Raw genomic sequence first — 23,814 nt, forward strand, 5'->3', positions numbered from 1 at the left:
CAGCCTGGCTTCTCTAGAAGCGAGTGTGAGTTCCTCGAAGGCTGGGAGTCCGCACCTGCCTTATCTTGTGTTCTTAAAGCTCTATAAATGCGCTGAATGGTTGACCGAGTTTTGGGGCTTTGCGATATGGGAGAAGGGTCTAGGCATTCTGCATTCAATTCCAGATATGGCCCTACTTCCCTTTATATTGTTGGCAAATACACTGACACGTTGAGCATCCAGTCAAGGGAGAAATAACATTCGCAGGCTTGTTTTTTTAGACATCAGGAGTCAGGGAGGAAAAGGAGAAAAAAGAACTAGGCCCATTAAAAAGCCACACGATGTTTCTTTATTTCCAGGTGAGAATCAGAATCATGGGAGTCCCTGATCTGAGTTCATTACACTCCTAGGCCCCAAGGGTGTGCTTTTAGAGAGACATCATGATTTAGCAAGGCCGGCGCTGTTTGGACCATAGTTAGCAGCCTCGGGACTCCAAGGCTGTGCTGAGAACAATGTGCTTCTTTTGCAGGAAGAAACCAAGAATTTTCTGAAAGCTATTGAAGAAGCCAATAAAAAGATGGAAGCGGCGGAGATCAGCCTCGAGGAGAAGGACCAGAGGATCGGAGAGCTGGACAGGCTGATTGAGCGCATGGAAAAGGTAACAGACACTGCTCTGGGCCCAGCGCCCACTTGCCCAGACTCCCCGCCTCTCTGTAGTCCCGGCAGGCCTGTCTGAAGGTGTGAGGTACCTTCAGCATCCATCCCTCCCGTCCCTCCAATTTGTGATTTAAACAGGAAAGACAAAGCTATAAAATAAAGTGTGAGGAGGTCTGACAAAGTTCTCATTTTTCCTATGGTAACTATTTTGATGCTTTAAAAAACATTCCGTATATAATTATTTACAAAAATTAGTATTTACACACCCTGCTTTGCTGGGGTCCCAAGCACGAACTTCCATTTACTCATTGAGCAACCAAGCCTTCTTTAAGTGTTCCATCCGTACCCTGAGTGGGCATGCATCTGAAAGGTTGGCTTTTCTCGGACACCCCACATCTGCCAACCAGTTGGAGGACCCCATGTTTCTGTGGGCGTGGGTGGGGGTGGGGTGGCTGGGGAAGGCAGGAGCTCGGCTGAGATAATGAAGCCAGTTGAGAGCAAGGGAGGAAGCTGGACGTTAGGCAAAACATGGAAAACGGGATGAAGGGGTGGGAGAGAGGAAAGAGAAAAAGCAGGAAGGAAGAAAAAGGCAGGGTGACCTTTAGCAGGTGACAGCTGACTTCTGGGGGAGGGTAGTTTGCGGACAAGCTGTGGACGGTTTCTGGAGAACGGCTCTCAGCAGCATGTGGGTCTACAGGGCGGTGGCAACCTGCCAAGACTGTGACATCAGAGCCCCCGGTAACGCATGCTGAGCAACCCCCTTGTTGGTGATGAGCCGGGGGAAGGGCAGTGTGCGCAAGGTCAACACGGGGGCTTCCAGTGATTCTGAGAGAGGTCTGTCTCCTCACCTCTGGTGTCTGCAGCGAAGACCCCCCCTACGGTCCCCTGATGAGGCGAGGTGTAACCAGGGTGGGGATGGCATGAAACTTCGTGCTCTGGAGCTTCGGGGCTTGTGGGGGCTTCCACTTGAGGTAATGTCTTTGTTTGGGAGGGACGTGAGCAAAGTGAAGAGTCCATCACAGTGTCACCTCTCTCCTTGGGAGAACAGAATCCTGTCTTTCATTGAAGAGAAGAGGGTAAAGCAGCATGCTTAAGACTAACATCAGGATCGGTTGGCAGTGGTAGAAAAGATTGGGCAATGATGGCATTTTCTAGAACTTAGGTGAGCTTTCTCCCACATTCCCTCTCCCCAGCAATCGCAGAAGATACTGGTCACGTGAATGCTCCCTGTGGGTGATAGACTCGCCTGCCATATTCAGGCACAAACGGAGCAGGCAGCCTGGTTTGGGTAGGAGGCCAACTTCCTGCCCATGGGGTGGCTCAAAATACGGGTTTTAGAATCAGATAGACCTAGGGTTTGAATCTTGCCTCTCTTTCTAGTTGTGGGCAGTTACTTGACTCTTCCAAACTGAATTTCCTCTTCTGTAACATGCTGATAGTCATCATTCTGCTTAAGGCTCTGTGAGCAGTAAACGAGAAAAGTCCACACACAGTGCCTAGCCCAGTGCCTGGCATATAGTCGTGGCTCAAAAATGTGGGGCTCCGATTTTTATTTTGTTACAGACTTGTCTATGTGTCTGCCCCCAGAATCAGCTTTTTTTTTTAGCTGGACTTTTTTTTTTTTTCTAGCTTATCTTCTTTGTACCCTTAGGATTCTGAAAGTGGATTTTCCCCCACTGATTTCCACACGGAGCCCGTGTGAGAGGTGATGGGCGGGAGGCCGGGGAGGGAGGAAGGCCAGCCTTCCCTGCCAGCATTTATGGGACACATGGTGTTCCCCAAGTCCCATCGGCTTTTTCTGTAGTGAATGAAAATGGATTGTCCTTTCTCTAAATCCTCTTTTCCATTTAGGTGAGAGATAGGCTTGCTTTATTTTGCTAGGATTAGGTATTCCAGTTGACTGCTTCTTCTCCCTCAGAGATCCCTGTTTCAGAGATGTCTCTCCCACCCTCCGTGAACAGCGTTTCCCCAGGCACGAACTGTGGCAGTGTCCTATCCTGCTTGTGCCTATTTTTGGATTTTCAAAACACCTTTTTTTTTTTTTTTTTCTGATTAGTAAAAATCTTTTAAGGAGTGTGACCTCTCAGGGACCCTGCTGCAGGAGAGGTGATAGTCTGCTTGGGTGGTAGTTTCACGGGCATATACAAATGTAAGAAATCATCGTGTAGTGTGCTTTTAGGATTTGTTGTACTTCAGTTTAGAAAAAAAAAAATCGAACTTTTAAAGTGTGCTGGAAGTAAGGCCTTGCCCTGCTCTATGACGGCTTTCTTTGGGTGTCTGCCATGGGGGTGCTCATTTCTGAAAGGTCCATCACTATTATTTCAGGGCTGTTGTAGACTTCCAGCCAGCAGCGAACCACGCTGTGTCTTTGCTGGAGAGATTTAAGAACAAAAACAGATTCCCACTAAAAGTTGGTCTTCCTTGACGATGCTAAATCCATCAATTATAATGTATACTCTTCCTGCGAGGGCAGACTGTTGCCCCATCTCTTCAGTCTGTTCCTTGGGATACCACGGCTTGTAACTTCAGAAGTTACGGGAGTTAAAGTTTCAAAGATTTGCTTTTAATAATTTGGCAGTAAGAGTTTGTTGGGAGAATTTCTGAGAATGATGATGATGCACAGGAGTACTTAGGGCCTAATGTAAAATAATCTCCTGCCAATATAGTGAACGGGCTTTGATAAATTTCATTTGAAGGAAATCTACGACACCAACATCTGTAACGTATTTCTAGAGCAGTTTTGGTTATGATGGGTGCTACATTTTTTTTTTTTTTGAAGATTTTATTTATTTATTTGACAGAGGGACACAGTGAGAGAGGGAACACAAGCGGCGGGAGTGGGAGAGGGAGAAGCAGACTCCCCGCCGAGCAAGGAGCCCGATGTGGGGCTCGATCCCAGGACCCTGGGATCATGACCTGAGCCGAAGGCAGGCGCTTAACCTACTGAGCCAGCCAGGTGCCCCTGGGTGCTATGCTTTTATTAACATTTTCCACTTTGTCCGAAGAAATAATAGTCCATATTCTTACATTACCTCTTTTGGATAAACTTTTAAATTTGCATATATACAGCAAAGGGTACATATCTTTATGCGCAGCTTGATTTATGTGCTAGTTTCCTATGGCTGCTATAATAAATCACCACTGTTAGTGGCTTAAAACAACCCCAATTTATTATCTTATAGTCCTGGAGATCAGAAGTGCTAAAATCAAGGTGTTGGCAGCGCTGGGTTCCTTTTGGAAGCTCTAGAGGAGAGTCCATTTGCTCAGCGTTTCTGACTTCTAGAGGCTGCCTGCATTCCTTGACTCAGGATTCCAGCCGGCAGCTTCAAAGCCAGCAGTGTGGCCTTTTCCAGGCTCTGTCCCTCTCTGGCTCCAGCCCTTCTTCCTCCTGCCGGTAAGGGCCCCGCTGGATAATCCAGGGTCATTCCCCCCCTTTTAAGACCCTTAACTTAATCCCCTCTGCAAAGTTCCTTTTTCTGGGTAAGGCAGCATATTCACAGGCCTCAGGCATTAGGGTGTGGACATCATTGTTGGGGGGGGGGGGGCCCCCCTTTTCCTGTCAAAAAACATTTTTAAAAGTGAACCTATCTGTTTAAACCCCCCCCAGGTTAGTACACAGGATATTACCCAAATTCCAGAGATGCAGAAAATAATCAAGAATTTTGCAATATCATAGGCCACTGACTTAAGAGTATGGATTTTCATTTTTTAGAACTATAAATTCTCACAAGATGTCTGAACCTAAGAGGATGGAATACTTATTTATTAAAGACTTATTTTTATTAGAGAGAGAGAGTGCGCACACATGCAGGGGGAGGGGCCGAGGCAGAGAGCGAATCCTCAAGCAGACTCCCTGCTGAGCACAGAGCCCTGACATGGGGTTCGATCTCACGACCCTGAGATCATGACCTGAGCCAAAACCAAGAGTTGGACACCTAATGGACTGAGCCACCCAGGCGCCCCATTAAAAAGAAACCTTGAATGGCTTTATCCAGGATATTTGTCTCTAATTCATCAATACATCTGTAAACGTACACCAAGAGATGTGGCATTTTTGAGCTTTGTTTGGACTCTGGTGGGTGGATGCGTAGACCCCACTGGGTGTTCTATAGACTTGACCCCACTAGTGCTGGAATTGCTCGATATACATTCTCTGTCCATCGTGGGACCCACTGCTTCAAATATCGGTGTCTGTTTTAGGAACGTCATCAGCTGCAACTCCAGCTCCTGGACCATGAAACAGAAATGTCAGGGGAGATAATGGATTCTGACAAGGAAAGGTAAGACGAATGCCCTTCGGCTTATAATGGACTTGGACGGCAGACATGCTGTGTTTTTGTGGGCTGGCCAGGGCCTTGTAGTTTCCTTCATTTGGTCACCACTATTGCACACTCCTACGTGTAAAAGTCTGCAGAGCTTCCACTACGGGCTGAGAGCTTCCGCTACGGGCCCAGTTTCTTGAGGAGCTCACAGCCACGTCTTGCAGCCCATGGCTGGTTGTTACTGCAGAGAGACAGCACAGGCTGTCTCGGGTGCAAAAGTTCAGTCTATAAATGTTCTCCACAACCTTCAACTCCACAGGATGCACCTTGTTGATGAGAAGCCTCATTAGCTGTGACTAACACTTTTGCAATGGAAACTAATTTTAAAATGCCTTTTTTTGTTTCCAAACATTGTTTACTGAAACCTGGCCTTGTGCCCTGGCTATGGGCATATAAAGCCCTGCATCGAAAATGATGGAGCAGTACGTGGTCTCCACTAGAAATCAGAAGGCAGAGAGGCCGTGCACGGCCCTCTGGTGAAGGAAAACAAGTTTGGGATGATTCGAGCAATCTGAGCCAGTTGCTTGACCTTGCTGAGATTCCTTGCTTATCTGTGAACGGAGAATTCTTCTTAAAGGGGGAGGGGGTTACGGTGAGGAGGGCAGTGCCCGTCTCACTGGGTCACTAACTGTGAGGGAGCTGGGGGGCGTGCTGCCTGCCACGTGGTTTGTGCTGAAAAATGTCTATTTTCCTTCCTCTCTGCAACTTCGGACTTGGCGGTCTTCTGTAGACTTTAACGTAGCCTGGCAGAGAGGGGAGGGGTAAGCCGACCACCAGACCCTCTGTCCACGGCTCCATTCCAGTGGCCCCAAAGCACTGAAGAGTCCGTCTGCTGGTTCCTTTGGTTTCACTGAACTGAGCAAAGTCAGAGGATAGTTTGTGCTGTTTTAAGACAGAACTATGAAGCGTCTTAGGAAGCGGCCCCATCTGTTTTGATGCAGAGAAGTTCTTTCAGTGTTTCCCAGTTTCCCAAAATAAATGGTGTGTAGGCAGCTGCAGTTCCAGACTTCCCAGGACTCGGCCCCTTGATTTCAGATATTGTGTTGTGGTACTAGACTCCTCTCCTTCTCCGTTTTCCAATTCAAGGCATTTGACTTGTAGAACATATAGTCTGTAATATTGTATTAACTCCAGAACAGAGAGCCCCCCATTCTGTCAGCGGTGCCCCCAAAATTCTGGTTCAGTCCCCGGAAAGTAGTGTTGCTGTCCTTACACGAGGTAAACCTTGCAAGTGGGAGCTCGGGTAGGAGTCCCGTGTTCCTCCTGTGGTGGGGTGGTTGACGGTAGTGAATCCCCCGGGAGACTCACGGAGCAGGAGGAACGCATGGTGGAGTTGCCTTTCGTGTTCTGGGCAGTGCTCCCTTCAGCCGGGACCCTCGGTGCTGGTGGTGCTGCTCTGGTTGAGGACCCCGTGGCCCGCTCTGCTCTTTGTGTTAGGTATCAGCAGCTGGAGGAGGCGTCTGCCAGCCTCCGGGAGCGGATCCGGCACCTCGACGACATGGTGCATTGCCAGCAGAAGAAAGTCAAGCAGATGGTTGAGGAGGTAAGCCCCTGTGAAGGGTCACGGGCCAGGATGGCTGCCTGTCATGGGGACATGTCAGCCCGAGAGCCAGCTCTGACCCTCAGCTCAGTTTTCCGTGGCTCACAAGTGAACGTACTCAGGCCACTGTCTTCATGGCCCAGAGGGAAATTTCCTCATATGGCCCCCCCGGGGACTGGTGATTATCCCTCTAATCAGATCAAAGGGTTACAGTTAAGAAGCCTGGGAAGCCCAGTTCATTAGCTCATGGCTTTCAGAGGGCAGCGACTCCCCAAGGGGGTGCCTACAGCTCAGGGGACCCACGGGTGTACAAGGAAAGTTTCCTTTAGCTCAGGTCTCTGCACTTCCTTGCACCTGGCTGTCTGTCTCCCAGGGGTCACTCCATCTTTTCTTCCTCGGTGGACAGGTGTCTTTTTTCCCCCTGCTCCCTGTCTCCCCCCTCCTCCTCTTCCTTCTTCCCTCATTCTCTTCTCCATCCCTTCTCTCTCCGTCTGTCTGTGGGATGTCAGACCAAGTTATATGTTTACTGTATGCTGGACATAGCTTACTTGTCTGTTTTTCTAAATGGAAACAATAGGTAAGTTGAACATTTATATTTCTGCCAGAGGAAAAAAAAATCTTTTAACCGTGTTACTCTAATCTGTCTCTCTTTCTCGTGGAGATCGGTAGAAGAAAGCCCAAGCTGTGGTACAGCAGATCACATATTATTGTATCTTTCTCACTATTAATAAATCGGATAGAAAAAAAGGAACAGTTAGTCCTAACAGGGTTATAAATTCCCTACGGTCTAATTCTCTATCTGGCATCGAAAGGGCTTTAATTTAATTAAACATTTGGTTGGCAGTGGAAAAACTGAGAAAAAAACATTTTCCTTATATTAAGCACTACTCTGAGAAGTTACCTATTAATGAATTATTGAAATTAAAAGCATGTCTACTAATAAATCACACACGTTAACAGTCAAAGGGAAGATTAAAAGTATGTCTATGAATCTCTAAAATGTTGGCGATATTAGTGGAGTGAGGTTAAGGTCAGGGGATTGTGAGGTTGGGGAGGGATACTTTTTTTTCTCTTGTCAGATAAACATATATATTAGGTGAAATCTGTTGCCTAAACAAGAAATGCAGTCCTAGTGTGTTGACTCCTGTGAGTCTTATGTTGCCTCATCTGCGAGTTTCAGGGAGCAGAATAGAAGAACGAGGAGCCCCTCTGCACTCCGACTGCACACCCAGGCAGGCACGACCGTGATGGGTAGATCCTGCCCAGGTATCAACACTAGCTAGGTGTCAGGAGCATGTTTCCCCAGGAAAAGCATTGCTTCATCACACTTAAGTTAGTATCTCGGGGAACTATGGCTGTCAGATCATAGCTTTTCTGCTTCTGAATTTCACACACAGGAAGTCTGGGGCAAGGGTGTCCCTGTTTCCCCATGAGGCTCTTTGACTGTGGAGCACTGCATTTCTTCCAACTCGCCACAGGGAGGTGGTGTGCATCGTTCTTAGATTTTATCTAAGAGAACCAGGGAACAAAGCCTCCTACCGGTGGGCTTCTGTTTCGGTTATTATCTGTCAGGGTTTAAGATTGGTACCCCGATCAGAGATCCTTCTCCAAAAGACACTTTCAAGTGGTTTAGGATTCTTCTGTTTTCTAACTTGTGGAATATAACGGACATACCAATTTGAAGGGAGCAGGGGAAAATTGATATATGAAAATAGGGAAGGGTATAAAGATCACTGTCCATGGGCCTTGCTTTTCTACCTGTGACTTAATATCTCCCAAATAAGCTTCTCTAAGTCCAGATGATGTGGTCTAGAAGACACAGGCATCAGAATGAAATTGCAGGCTGAAATTTAGGATGGCGTCATCAGAGTGAGCACCACCTAGGGGCCAGCTGGGTTTCAACAGTGCCTGGGGACTGGAAAGAAGAGAGACTTTTTATTCTAAATTTAAGCCACTACCTAAATCGGGTAGTAAGAATTAGTGTGTTTGCCCTGCATATCGTGTTAACTTACACCACTAAAGGATGGTTTAAAATCTCAATTGCTGCAGCCCTTGATGTGAATAATTTTTTTTTTTTTTTTAAGTTAGAAACATGGCAAAGGGACTCGACAGATGAGCACATTTAGCGGAGCAGAGTCAGGTTGGAAAGGAGTTGAGAACTCTAGTGATTCAGGGAGTGGCTGAAGGACTTGGGGGAGAGATGGCCAAGGAGAGGCCTGAGAGCTGAATTCACATCTCAGAATGTGTTCTTGTTTAGTATTATAATGCAAGGCCAGGCCAGAAGCCCTGGGTGGAACTTGCAAAGAAGCAAATTTCAGCTTTTCATTTCACATAAAGAAAACATTTCTCGGGGCGCCTGGGTGGCTCAGTTGTTAAGCGTCTGCCTTTGGCTCAGGTCATGATCCCAGGGTCCTGGGATCGAGCCCTGCATCAGGCTCCCTGCTCGGCCGAAAGCCTGCTTCTCCCTCTCCCACTCCCTCTGCTTGTGTTCCCTCTCTTGCTGTGTCTCTCTCTGTCAAATAAATAAATAAAATCTTTAAAAAAATAAAAAAGAAAACATTTCTAATATTGGCTGCCCTGGGAAGGTATTTAGCCCTTCCTCACAGGTGCATTCCTTATGATCCAGGGCTTGAGCTAGAAGCTCTTTCTATAAAGAATGCTTTACTGTTTATTAGGCCATGTGATCTCAGCATTATCATTACTTTGCATAAGCAGCACGATTAGCAAATTCATAACCTCTGACTTTAGTAGTTTATTTTTATCTGTGAACTCCAGCTATCCAGATACTGAGACAAACTTGACCTAGAAACAGAGGCAGACTTTATGTGTAGCAGATGTTAGGGACAGTTTTGCTTCCCTCACATGAAGCCGGAAAGCTTGTCCGTGTGTTGGCTTCACCTTTCCCGAGGGTGGGGGTCCAGTCTGCACCCACTCCTGGCGTCATTTTAGCCATAATGTCTATGAAGAGACTTAGTTTACTGAAACAATGGGCTGCTTTTTTCAGCTCAAAATTGAAAATGGTGTTCTGAGATTCTTGAAATCCTTGAATGTTAAGCCATGTATTTCCTTCACCTTTAGTAAGATAATTTTTTAATAACAACAACAATAATAATATAATGACTAAGGACCAACCGGCCTCGGTTTTGCAGTCTTTGGCTGGATAGACGTGGTTTTCACCGTGTGGGATGGCGTATGTCAGTGAGGCCTTGTGCGTGTGGGATGGGCAGGATGGGCCCTTCTGGATGAAGCATTGGTATATGTCTTATGGGGTGAAGCTCGATGCAGTGTCTTGTGTGACATGTGGGACCAGATACCCGCACCCAGCTAGATCTTTCTAGCAAATTACATCTCCTTTTGTGGTGGATGTCAGGGATTGGTTACCTCCCTCCCATCACTAATTCTAACTGGTTGTGGCTCTGACAAAAAAAAATAAAAACGAAATGAGCCCATATATGACCCTTTTAGACTTTTAAGGGTTTGCCAGAAAATATAGAAGGACTGAAAATAGCCCTTGTGGGGAAATTCACTGGTCTGTGGGTTCACCAGGTAAGCACCAGCACTTTCTCTGTGCCTGGAGCAGATGTGGTCCTGCTCTCCTAGATCTTACCGTCTGGGGTGACCTGCCTTCCAGAGTCATTCTTGCGCATGGACTTCTTTCTTCTGTTGAAAAGTCTTTTTGGGATTGGGGTTCCTTTGTCTTGAGTCCGGCTGCATAATCAGCTTGCCTTTCGCGGAACCCGGAGATGGGGGAGGTGCCAAAGGCTGGGCGGAGCCTGACGCCGGAGCGGAGCCCCCTGGACGCTCATTCACGCCTCTTCGCGGCTCTTAACCCCGGCCTGTCCCCTGCCAGCGAAAGCAGCTTTCCTGCCAAGGGGGAAATTACCTGGAGGCAAAAACAAATTCTTATTTGCCCTCGAAAAGCGGGGGAATCTTACATTTTTGCCAATAGGCAGTGCTATTATTCAGCTGACTACGTAGTAATTTCATAGGGAGCTCCTTCTCCCTCTTCAACCGTAGGAATCCTTTTGGTTTGCCATCTCCTTCTCGCTTCGCATCGCGGTCTCAGTGGGCGAAGTGGTTCTTCCGGCAGGGTGTGGCTCGCCGCGTGTCCTTTCAGTGGCATCAGAGACTGTTCTGGCTTTAGACTTTTCTTTTGCAGGAAGCCGTTCCGCTCCCGCTTGTCCCCCTCTGTGATTTAGATGTTTAATGAGTGCAAAGGTGGAAGGAACTGATTTTCGGAATAGTGCTTCTCCTCGCAGGCTGCGCGGCAGAATCACTTGGGGAGCTCTAAAACATGCCAGACCTGGCAGATGGCAGTGTGAGGGAGGCGCTGGGCAGGGCAGCGGTTTTGGCTTTTTGTTTTGTTTTTTTTTAAGCTGCACAAGATTCCAGGATGCAGCCAGGATGCAGAACCGTGCTCTGAAGTTCTAGCTGGCTTGGGTCTCCACGTGGGGTTTCCATGTGTTCATATGTTCAGCCAGCCTCCCTCACAAGCTGCTGTCCCTGAGGTGGGAACTTGGACTGGAGTGAGAACGGCTCCAGGGAAAAGAACCAGGGGGACCAATGAGCAAGGACCATGAGCACGGACGTGGGAGAGCTGGTCCCAACGTGTGACCATCTGGTCTGGTCAGGGGATCTTGCATTTCTTGCCAGCCCCATTGGGAGAGGGTGCTTTGACAGCTCACTCTTAATGCCATACTGGCCTGGTGCACCTTTTTGGTAAGAGTTAAATGAGAGGATGTACATAAAATACTTCTATTCATCGGAACATAGGAAATACCCAATAACACAAGCTGCTATTATTATTATTATTACGGGTGGCTGGGTTCCTGCTGTGTATACCCAAAGTCAAGTTAAATGAACCAAAAGCAAAAGTAGCTGAGTTGCTTTCTTGACAGATACACAGAGCTGCCCTTCTCTCCTTCGGGAGTCTTATGAGCCAGATGGAATCTTTGGGTATGACTCTCTCTTCTCTTCTATGCTCCGTGCTGTGTTCCATCTCAGCCACCAGTCCCTTGAGTAGAATTCTTATTTACACACAAGGCAATTAAAACATTTTTACATTTTCTCCATCCCAAGAATCTCCCATTTTAAATGGATCAGCTGTTTGTTAGCACTCAAGTCATTTTAAAACTACTGTGTGGTGTGCTGAAAGGTACACAAAAGTACACTTCTGCCAAATGCCCTGTGTTTGGTGATTGAGAGTCCCTTCCGTCACTGATAATTTAGCCAACTGGGGGTAGGGAAACGGAGCCATAGCACTGAGCCCACAGCCCTAATCCACTCAATTCACCTGTTTCCAGATCATGTCACACGAGCTCTTCTCCAGATTTAGTCTCTGGTTCTTTGGAAGATGATAAAATGGTAGCCTGGGTTGGAAGCAATTGCTTTTATTGTTCGTGATTAGAAGAATACTCGTACTCCGCTGGGAAGAGGGGGCATGTCCCTCTGTGATGAGCCGATGAACAAAACAGGAAGGACATGGTGTGGAAAGGAGAATTTGACCACGTAGGGCTCTCATTTGTGAAAATACCACACACTGTCACCTCGCCTTGTCCAGCCTCACGCTGCAGAGTCAAGAGAACTCAAAGGATATTTTTAGAAACTTGGGTTCCTAGACATCGAACAAAGAGCTGCGATGAAAAATAATACTAAAAAATAATTCAGGAAAGCAGGTGGAGGCTGGTTCTAAGATCTTGGAAAAGGAAGCTGCACTTCTGGAAAGCTGCCAAGGACACCTGCTAAGGCTGGGACTCGGGCTTGAAGAACTTGAGTGCTCCAGGAAGGAAGTGCTTCCCACCAGATCACACCCCACATAATGCGCAAGCCGTCAAGTGTCCGTGTAGTTTGGTTATATTTGCATGTGGGAGGTGGCCCTGAGGATGTCCTCTCGGAATGGAGATCAAAAGCACTAGTCAACATAGCATTCTCTTTGTTGAAGCAGGGTTCGGTTTGCTTTTTATCTCCATGGGCATTCTGTCCGAATTGGCAGTTCAGCTAACTTCATGGAAAGGAGAAGTCTGTCTGAGGAAAAGAGAAATATATTTGATCGAAATATATTGAAGTGAAATACACTCCATGCCTGCTTTATTCTTTTTATTTTTAAAGATTTTATTTATTTATTTGACAGAGAGAGACAGAGTGAGAGAGGGAACACAAGCAGGGGGAGGGGAGAGGGAGAAGCAGGCTTCCCGCAGAGCAGGGAGCCCGATGCAGGGCTCGATCCCAGGACCCTGGGATCATGACCTGAGCCGAAGGCAGACACTTAATGACTGAGCCACCCAGGCGCCCCGCCTGCTTTATTTTTATAGAGATCTTCTTGAGACAAGCCACAGGGGCTGGTAGGTCACCCAAACTTAACAGTGTTACTGAAGACTAGTATTGGTAGTAGCCCCAGTAGCAGTAATAATCAGTGGGTTGGTTAGCCTAATAAGCTAGTAGACTGGGCTGATGGAGTGGCTGCATTAAGGGGCGGGGTGTCACTTAGGTGTTGGGTGGTTCTCCAGTCCCACTTCTCCATGGCAGAGTGGGCGGGTAAATGGTTGCCTGTCAGTATTTGTCTTCGGTCTTTCATTCAAATGCTTCTACCCCACGTTAGCAAGTAGGCAGTGGACGGCGAAGGAAGCTTTGGATTCTTAAGGCTTCATTTTGTCCCTTGGCCTCTCACATCCCCACCCAAAGGAGGCGTTACTCAGAAGTTTGAGGCAGAATTTATATACGGTAAATAAAAATGTTACAGTTTCAAATTCTCACGTTCAACATATTATTCACTAAAATGTGAGGTTTTTAGAAGGGATCAGAAAGCTCACTGTGTGTGCAAACCTTTTTTTCCCCCATACGTTATGGAAATATTGAAGGTTTATTTTATGATACCTGCTGATTAATATATTCAGGATACAGACTGTCCTTTTGAGGGAGCAGGTCTTTTCTTTGTAAATGTCACTGAATTCACTTTCTTCTTCGTTGAGATTGTTTGTAGTTGGCTGTAAAATATTTCTCAGAGACCTGCGTGCCCACGTTCTACCCATAGAGTTTGTGAGACTCCACTCATGTTCCAAGTAACTATCAGCTACTGAATGTTTCTCATGCTTCTCGGCCATGCGTCTAGACCCAACATTCCCACATTCATCCTCTTATGGGGCATATGATTTATACAATTTTTTTTTTGGCACAGGAAACTGAAGCTTAGCGTCTTAAATAAGTAGCTGGCAGTCTCTCAGCAAATGATGATGGTGCTGGGGCCACAAGATCTTTGGCTCCAAAGCCAGTGTTCATTCTTTGCTTCTTATTTTGTGTATTTTTTCATTGGAAAAAAAATTTTAATATGGAAGATTACAGAGAATGGTAAAAACAAAGACCCAGGTACTCTCCTCTAGAAGTGACAAAATGTTAACATTTTGGCATATTTCAGATTTTTTCCAAGTAAAAGAAAACAGTAGCAAGAAGAGGTTCTTTCTATTCCTCTGATCTTTTTCCTTCTTCTCCACTCTCTCCCTCTTCAGAAACCTTTTGGTCTTCATCCAGGCCATGTTTTGATGCTTTTACTACATACATATGTATCTATTATCAGTATTTAGCCTAATGTACGTGTTTAAAAATGTATGTCCATCTTTATAACATGTAAGTAAGTAGATATTATTGTATATAGTATTCAACTTACTCTTTTCCCCAATTTTGTTTTTGTTTTTGATGTTTCAAAGAGCTACATTATTTATTTTAATGGATCTCTAATATTTCACTGTATTAATGTATCATCATGTGTCCTATTGATAGATATTTAGCTTGTTTCCAAATTTGTATTCCTTTGCAAACAATGCCAAACAGTCTCTTTGCTTCTGTAGTTAGGGAACGTGGCTGGAGGAGAAGCTGCTGGGGCCTTGGGTTGCACAGTCTCCCCTCTGCTAGATACTGCCCAGTTGGTCTCCGGGGGGTGTGCCCAGTTCCACCCACTGGGAGGGTGGGTTTCCCCACATCCTCACCACCTCTTGGCGCCGCTGGACTATAATTTTAGCCAGTTGTGAAATAGTAGCTCTTTGACTCTGATTTGCTCCAGCCCGATTACTGCTCATCGCTATGGGTGCCGCTGAGCATCTTTTCATTAGCGTGTTGACCATGCAGGCTTCCGCCTTCGTGAATTGGCCGCTCTTCTCTTTTGTTCACTTTCCCGTGTGGCTCTCACTTCTGCTGATTTGTCAGAACTCTGGGTACTACCGATACTGATCATTTATCACAAAGTGTTTGTATGCTGTTACCTTCTCCCAGCCACTGTTTGTTTGTTTATGGTATCTTGTATAATGCACGTGTGTTTTACATTTTGGTATAAACTTGTCAATCCTTTGGTACTGTGTTGTGTGTCTTGTTTGTTTGCCATCAGGATATTTTTGTGATAGCTTCAGAGTTTTGTTTTTCATCTTTATGGCTTTAGTTACAACCCCCACCACACTCATACCCTTTATCTTCTCTCACTCTTTTTCTCCATAGCACTTACATCCTAGTATATACTACACTTCTCTGTTTTGCATACTTATTTGTTGTCTGTTTGCCCCCACTAGAATGTAAGCTCCACGAGGGCAGTGGCTTTTCTCTGTTTTGCTCTTGGCTATGCTCCTAACATCTGGAACAGTCACTGGCATATAGTAGGAGCGCAATAAATATTTGCTGAACAAATAAAGAATAATCCATGTGGAATTTATTTTTGTGTTTATAGTGTGAATAGGGCTGCATTTTTCATTTTGTGGGTTTTCTTTTTTTTCTCATGAAAAGCTTGTTTCTCTAACAGCGTTTACCGAATATTCCATCCTTGCCCCACTGAGTTTTGCATGGCCCCTTTATCAAGCTGGAGTCGCTTCCCTTGTGCTGCTGTCTGTAAATACTCCTGTTCTCCTGCCCTGATGGGTCCATCAAAACACATTTAATAAGCGCCTTTCATGAACCAAATGCAAACATGGACATGAGTTCTTGCCCTCAAAGGACTTTCTGGTTGATACTAAAACTTGTTAGAACTCAAGGCCAACTATGACAGGTATCAAGCAGGGGTATGAACTGCGTGCTGGGGACAGAGAAGCCGGTGGGGACAGGAGTGATTGATTAAGTTCATAGGCTTTGAGTAAATTGAATCTGGCTTTGCATCTGCTCCTCTCTTGACTACTAGGCTTTATATCTTGAGCAAGTTACTTGTTCTCCAACATTCAGTTTCCTTATCAACCAAATGAGGACGATCCTAAACCATACCTGCTTCAGAGGCTGTTTTAAGGCTTGACTGATGTAACACAGGCTAGGGGCTTGGCGCAGAGTCCCTAAGTGTTGACTAATGCTGGTGTGGGTGCAGAGGCCTTGGGGAGGAGGTGATATATAGATCACGTCTTGCAGGTTGGGTTGGATTTTTCTAGGCAGGGATTGAATGGGTGGAAAAGGACATGCCAGACAACATACAGAATAACAACAACAAGCCAACAGAAACCAAAGACATGGAGACCAGAAAGTTTAGGGTGAGTTCGGAGAGCTACCAGTCTAGTTTGACTGGATCCAAGTGGGGAGAGAGAATGGAGAGCCTGGAAATGAGGTGGAGACCAGTTGTGGGTTCGCACCCCCTCGGCACCAAGCTGAGACAATGTCTGGTGTTACCCTCCTCCAGATTCCCCAGTGGGGCCCTTTGCCTGGTCAGATCTGACCCCAGAGTGATGCCTCGGGCAGGAGGGAGCTAGGTGAATAGGGGAGAGAAGCCAGAAGGGCAGCTTGGAGGCTCCCAGGAGAAGCCTGGCCAGTGCGGGTGAGGGGCCACACTCCAGGACACTTGAACTTAGGAACATTTTAAAAACCACCACTGTTTAGGCACCAGCTCTGTCCTACCTGTGGAGCTCGGGCTGTCATGTGCCTCATCTTACGTTCGTCTGAAACCGTTCTCTCCCTGGACGTTCCTGTTCCGTGGAGGGTCTTTTGTCCCTGATACTACAGCTATCAAGGAAAGCATGGGGCTAGGGACACATCGAGTGCCCTCTTCCCCGCTTCTACCTTCCACTTTCCTCCTCTAAAGTCAGAGGGAAAAAGAACAGCCTCAAGACTTCGGGCCGCCGCAGATGCTCTGTAAAGGAAGTTCCCAGCCAACATTCCTCTCAGCCTTGCCTAGTTCCCGGCCCCATTGCAGTGATAGGCCGTCACCACGGGGAGGGTGGAAGCACACCTCTGAACATCAGTGTGGCGAGAGAAAGAGCTGGGGCCTCGACATCAGGGAGATGTAGATTTAGATCTCAGCCCTGCCGGCATCCAGCTCTCAGGTGACCAGCTGTCCTGGTTTGCCTGTGATGGAGAAAGCTCCCGGCACATGAGATCCCAGTGCTAAAGCCTGGGCAGCCCTGGGCAAGCTGGGATGAGCCGGTCACCCTCTTCAGCGCCCAGGTCTGACCCCTTCCTTCCCTCACCCCATCGGCAGTCGGCAGGTGCATCCTGCCTCCGGGGGTACAAACCATCTCTGTGCCTCTCCCTTTATCGCACTTTCTGGGGTGTTTCTCTGCTTACTGCCCGCCTTCCTCAGTGGGCCGTGTGGTCCGTGAAGGTGGAGATCAGGTCTTCCTGGCTGCCTGCTGTGCGCCCAGCGCCTAACACTGGGCCTGACGCAGAGGTGATCCTAGGTGATCGCTGAGGGAATGACGGATGCTGAAACTCTAGGAAGCTCCGTTTCCTCCTCTGTGGGGATGACCGCTCCTAGGGTTGTTTCTGAGGATAATGAGCAAACCCAGCAACAGCCCTATCCCCAGGACACCCCTCTATCTTCCTTCCCAGTGGTATGTTATTCCCCCTCAGATCAGAAAGCCAGTTTGTTCATCCTTCCCTGATGTTTATAGGCCCCGTCGTGTTAGGCACCCAGGAGAAGCAGGCGCCGTTCCTCTCCTTAAAGAGAAGTTGGGTTATCTTTAATAGAAGATAGAAATCAAACCAAATTAGATTATTTTACCTCAGAAGCCAGTTTCAACTGATCCTTTTGAATGGTGTCGTTCTATTATTATATATTACTTCAAACTTAATAGAAAAAAATTGATTAAAATATGTGCCCTGTTCATATCTAGCCTGGCGGAATGCCACAAGACACATTAATTGAAAATGAATTTCTACAAACCCAATCAAGCATCATGAAGATGAAAAATGTACCTTTTCCCCTCCGTTCCTTCATTGATTTTTCATTTTCCCCACTCAGAGCTTCATTTAGCAATTTTTCAGTTTCGTTTTGTTGTGGCCTTAATTCATTCCCTTCACTGCCCCCAGAATGAGATAATGTACCATTTTCCTTGCCTTTTTAAACTGTTCTTTTATGTTGCATTAGTGCAGGGCAGATTCTGATCTTGTCATATCTCCCTGTGCTTTATTATTTTTTAGGAAAAGAGGGTAACTTTATTATTTTTTAAATTCTTACTGCGGTGGTCTTTATCAAGGAGAATGCACTTTAAAAATACAATAACTATGAAATTACAGTGTTACAAGACTTCTGAGATAGAATTAAGAGTGGCTGTCGCAAACATGAAAAACCTTTTCAGAGGAAGAGTGGAGAGTATCCATTATTCTCATTTCTCGTGGTGGGGTATGTGAAGATGGAGCATGATGCTGATTTTGTTAAGGGAAATGAGGACAATTATTTTCTAGATCACAGAGGGAAACAAGAGTTTGGGTGGCAAAAAAGGCCCTGTCAGGACAAGAGGAGGCAAAAGGAGAAGGTGACTACATGCCTGAGTGAGTTCTAGAAAGTTCTTGGCTGTCCTGTTCTATGCCCGCTCTGGTCATTTCACGGATTCACTGGTCCTCTACGGGGGCTGAAAACAATAATGGGAATCTTCAGTTTTTCTTGTGAGCTTTTCACATACTCTAACAGCATAAATTTCCCCTGAGAAGTCAACAAGGACTCATAATAAAGAATCCTATTGCTTTACTTTTACCTAGAATTCATAACCCTGGTTATCTCATTTTTGATTAGAAGTTTTAATTGGCAGTTATTCATCTTTGATACATTTTTCAGTGGAAAAATGAATTATTTCTTCATAAACGCGGTTTAAAGCAGAAAGCCTTTTGAAATGAGCATCTGTGGGCAAGAGTAGCAGGTCAGAAGTGTTGGTGATAGAGGTTGGGAGCTTTATTAACGTGTGGTCAAGTTTCACTAAACACACGCATGTGCGCACACACACATACACACACACACACACAGCCCTCATACCCTGATTCTGAATAAATGTGCCTGTGGGCCTTAATTGGTTATTTCTAAACTTTGAATGAAAACAAAATTAAACAAATTTCAAAGAAAATAAACAATTATATCATAGACTTAGTCTGCATCGAAAAAATCTAATTCCCTTTACCTTGCCAGATTTTAATGTGATTCGACGTGATCATCCGTTTTTAACATACTTTCTAGTATTGTGCTCCATTTCGGTGTGTTTACAGTTTTATGCAAGGCATTTTCCAGAGACATGCATATTATCATTTGCCAGCTGGTAACACACGACACCCTAAAGCACAGTTTCTTAAAAAAAAAACCTATCAAGTGCCGTCTAGTATTAATACTTAGGTGAGCTGCATTTCTTACTTTCATTACTTTCTGTTCACATCCTCAACCTCAATTGTGAGTTATGTTTTGTGAGTTTCACACAATCGGGTACCATTCACATAATTCTAATCGTAGAGCTGTATCTTCTTCTGACAGTGACCTGAAATGACCTGTGACCTATATGTCTGTCACTAACGGGAAAGAAGTTTCAGGAAGCTGAGAAGCCTTGCAACTTCTAGGGTTGCTTCAAATCCATAAGAGGCCCTTCTTAAAATTTGGTAGAGTTTCACTTTGTTCTGGTTGACATACAAGCTCTTTTCGAAAGAAATCAGGAGTCCTGTCACTATAGCATTTTCCCCCCAAAAGTAGGTTATAAAAATGTGTGGATTGACAAGGGCGATTACATCTTCTAAGAGAACAGTTCTTTTATATAAGATCATTGATAGAGTAGATACGTGCCCCTGTGGATGTGCTGTCTGTCTAGTGCAAGAGAAAGATGTGAACAAAGGAAGGTCGGGGTGGTCAGGGGCCTTAACGGGGGTTTGTTCAAAGGGCTGAGGTAGAACAGAAAAGGGAGACATGAAGAACCACTATATGTCTGTGGAGTGCTGAGAGGATAGAGTGGTTTAAATGTAGGGTTCATCTGGGACAGGACAGGCCTGAAATGACAGTGGGGAGATAGTGGGACCATAGGAGGAGGGCCTCATGTCCATGCTAGGGAGTTTAAATGTCAGAAGCTTGGGAGGGTTTTTAAAAAGGAGGAGAGTGATATATTCAGGATCTCTGGGGGGGGTAGGCCTAGAAGTCAGTATTTTGTAAAAGCTCCCCCTAGGTGATTCCATTGTGTGGCCGTGGCCTCAGAGGGACTGCTTAGCTCAAATCACCTAGGGAGCTAACTCCATGGTGGTTAATATGAAGAAAAGCCATTAACTTTAGGATACACCTCCACGCCCCCACCCCATACCACTGTAAATACCAAACTGGCTGTAGCCTTAAGAGATCTAGCATCCTGCATGAGCATTAGGCTACAATTCACATATTCAGTTGAATTACAAAGAAACATGCTTATCGAGACAAAACTAAGAAAAAAATTCTATTAATATTAGTTAAGAGGTTCCAGATTTTACCAAGACGGGTTTCTTCCTTTGTTCTGTAAGGGGGTCCACTATTTGATGTTGAAATTTAACTGTTGTGACAAGATTATGTTCCTGTTAAGTAAAATGGATGAGGTCTGGAAAATAAGCGTTTCTAATTTCTCATTTCTTAATGCCCTGATTTGAGCCTGGGCGCTTGGGTCATTTACCACCACCTGGTGACAGCTAGACCTAAATGCATCTTCATGAAGAAACAAAGCTCTTCAAGGTCAAATTTACAAACTTTAATGTATGGAAAAGAGCAAAGGTTGCATGCCAGCTGCATCATACCCTGGATTTTGGAGTGGCCCCTGATTTTGGGGGTGCTTTTGGGACGACATCCACGCTGGTTCATCAGGCCCTCCAAGAGTCTGTTCTAGACAATTTTGCCCCTGGAGTCTAAGGGATAGATTGTTGAGAGATGGATGGATGGAGTCATGATTCATTCATTCGTTAGAGTAGAAAGATGACCAAGGTCTTTACTCTCAAGAAGCTCACAGTCTGGTGGGGGGGGGGGGGAATACCAGTAATAACATAGTAGTAGCTAGATTTTGAGTGTTTATCCTGTGCTGGGCTCTATAGGAGACAATATTTGAAGGCACTTTGAAGTTAGCAGTCAGAAATAACACCACTTACCACTCAAATGTGGGATTTAGAGATTGTGCCTCATGATGGGTGTCTCATAGGAGGACAGGTGGGTTGTGCTCCAGGGGCAGTCCCCTGAGTTGGGATTCCAAGTTGGCACCCCTTGTAGGGCAGGAGGGCCAAGGCATGCACTGCCTGCCATCCTTGGTGTCCTTTTTTCTCTAATCTGAACAAGTCAACCCCTGTTGAAGATGCTTCCGTAAGGAACGCTCAAGGATGAAAGCAAATGCGCGGGCACAGCATTCACTTAGTGCAAGAGCACAAGCGCTTCTTGAAGCTTCAGTTGCTGAAAGGTGAGACTTGTCGGCAGAAGCTTCAGCACCCCCAAATCCTTCCCAGAGCCATTCTGTCACCCCAGAAGATGGGGCCTGTTTGCTCCAGCATCAGCCCTCTGTCCTCTTAGAACTCCCAGATTTCCCCTCTCTCTCTGCATCCTCCAGGTGACATCTCTGCCTTGTATCTACTCCTTTTTTAAATGAAAATCCTCCGTATCTTCCCGTGAACTCTTCATTAGGGTGTCCTTCTACCACATCTCTCGCTTCCCTGGACTCACCAACCATTCCGATTACTTCAGAGAGAGTGAAGCAAGTGTATTCGAAGTCCCTTTTTATGTTAGTTGATGAAATTTACATAGACCTCTCTGGAACCCTGTAGCTAATTTCAGTACCCATCTTGCCTCTCATTTAAAGAATTCAAGTCAGTTTTTTAAAAAAATCTTAATACTGTAGGAAGGAATGAAAGAGGAACACTGTAAGGATGATTTTTGAAAACTATTCCTACAAATATCGAAGGAAATTTAAAGAAAAAGAAACTTTCCTTTTGCCCATAATCCTACTCTAACCTCAGTACAATTTCGTTTATCTAACTTCCAGCTTTTACCTTTGATCATTGTAAGCTTTGTTTTTTATTTTTATCCCTGAGGCTTTTTGCAAACATTTTTACATTTTGCAGTATATTTGTTTGTAGTATCTGTGTCATATATTCCATCAAATTGCTATTCCATAATGTACTACCCAGTGCTTTACTGCTAGACATTAAGGTTATTTCCAGTTTCTATTATAAATAATAGGAGCAAGAACATCTTTGTATATATAGCTTTTTTTCCTATGTCTGAATTATATCCTTAGGATAAATTCCCAGGAGTGGGATTAGTGGGTCAAAGGGTATGAACAGCTTTATGGCTCTTAATATTTATTACTAAATTGCCCAAAGGGTCATTCTAATTTACAATGGCACCTGCAACACACGAGAGAGGCTGCCTCTCCCAGCTCTTTCAACACTGATTTCTGCAGCCGGTAGTTTTGGGTACAGTTAATCGTTATTAAAGGGTAACTTGTTACTGTTTTTAATTATAATTTCTTTAATTATTATCAACATCGGACAGTTTTTCTTAAATGTTTCTTACTATATTGTTTTGTATGGCTTTTTATGTGGGAGGATTATATTTTTTGGCACTGGGCGGAATTTAAAATATTTTATCACGAAAATGTCAGATGCACTCAGGACAGAGACACTAATCGATGAAGCCCCCTAGACTCATGACCAGATTCAACAGCAGAACTTGGCTCTATTTGCCCCTTCTTTTCCTCTTTTTCCCCCTCGTGTAGTTTTGTAATTTTAAGGCAAGTCCCAGACATCCTGCTTATGTTTCCTATACACTTCACTATCCATCTCAAAAACATATGGACTTTTTCTTATATACTCATAATGCCATTGTAACACTGAACAAAATTAATGATAATTCCTTGGTATCATGTAATACCCATCGGTCCTAAAATTTTCTGAAATGTCTTTAAAATGGCTTTTTTACTGAAGCTTTGTCAGTATACAGAGACGCCGTTTGTTTGGTGGTTATGTTTCTAGAGTCTTTTAATCTAGAACATGCTTCTCCCTGCGTACCCTCCTCCCCTGCCGAGGTTTCTGCACCCAGTGACATTGCAGGAACTGAGTCAGTTGTCCTATAAACGTTCCCACATTCGGGATTTGACTTTTTGTTTATTAGCTGTAGCAGCTTGGTGAGATTCAGTTTTACCTTCCTTGCGGGTGGAAGCAAGAATACTTCCTGGGGCTGTGCGATTTACTCTGTCTTCAGCGGCGCGTCATGTCTGATTGCCTTGGGTGATGCTGAGGCCAATCACGGATTCAGATGGGGTCACCCCAAAACACAGTTGTAAAGTTCCTCCTTAGCTGTGCCCCTGACTCATTCATCTGTTAATTCTTCTAATATAATGAGCCAGTTATTTCCTAGGGATTGCACAATGGTGATTTTCTTTTTTTTTTTTTAATTTATTTATTTATTTTTATTTTTATTTTTATTTTTTTAAAGATTTTATTTATTTATTTGAGAGAGAGAGAGAATGAGAGACAGAGAGCCTGAGAGGGAGGAGAGTCAGAGGGAGAAGCAGACTCCTTGCCGAGCAGGGAGCCCGATGCGGGACTCGATCCCGGGACTCCAGGATCATGACCTGAGCCGAAGGCAGTTGCTTAACCAACTGAGCCACCCAGGCGCCCCGCACAATGGTGATTTTCTAAATCCATCATTCTTTCCCCATTTATTCACTGGCATTCTTCTGAAAAATAAAACTCTTTCCCTCATTAACTAGGACTTCTTAGTAATCTCAAAATGCAGTTTGTACAAGAAAGGCAGGCTACATGCTTTATTCTGCCTCTAAGTTGCCAAGTTTCTAAGTAAGGAATTGGTTCCCTAGTCACTCCCAATGGTGTTGCTGTTGGTTTCAGTTTTTGAAGAATCGTAACATACTCAAGGTTTTAAAAACATATTTATTCCATGTGTTTGACTCAATTACATTCATTATTCTTTTTGATGCTAACATTGTCCCAATCCTTGGCCCAAGGGAGACCCTTCAAGTATTTGTTTTCAGGCATCACAAGGTGTCTTGGGTTCCCCTAGCATATTTTTACACCTTGAAATGAGTTGTTCCTCCAAGATGACCTGTGTTTTGTTGGTGAGGGTTGGTATTTAGATGCCACAATCTGGATATGTTATGT

The 23,814-nt window shown here is 45.1% G+C and overlaps 1 protein-coding gene across 3 annotated transcripts in view; it reads left to right on the top strand.

Moving 5' to 3' along the window:
• The window catches only part of LOC110583999 (myocardial zonula adherens protein), an 86,133-nt gene that overhangs the window by 39,528 nt on the left and 22,791 nt on the right, over positions 1 to 23,814 (top strand). For 2 of the 3 annotated variants that reach the window (XM_021694026.1, XM_044918262.1), the window contains exons 8-10: positions 509 to 637; positions 4,837 to 4,916; positions 6,396 to 6,501. In XM_021694026.1, coding sequence (XP_021549701.1) covers positions 509 to 637; positions 4,837 to 4,916; positions 6,396 to 6,501 — 315 coding nt within the window. Of the gene's footprint in view, positions 1 to 508; positions 638 to 4,836; positions 4,917 to 6,395; positions 6,502 to 11,801; positions 12,629 to 23,814 lie in introns of those variants that run through there. The other variant, XM_021694027.1, reaches the window with a different exon arrangement.

Source organism: Neomonachus schauinslandi, chromosome 9 (assembly GCF_002201575.2).
Source record: "Neomonachus schauinslandi chromosome 9, ASM220157v2, whole genome shotgun sequence".
NCBI classification, from domain to species: domain Eukaryota; kingdom Metazoa; phylum Chordata; class Mammalia; order Carnivora; family Phocidae; genus Neomonachus; species Neomonachus schauinslandi.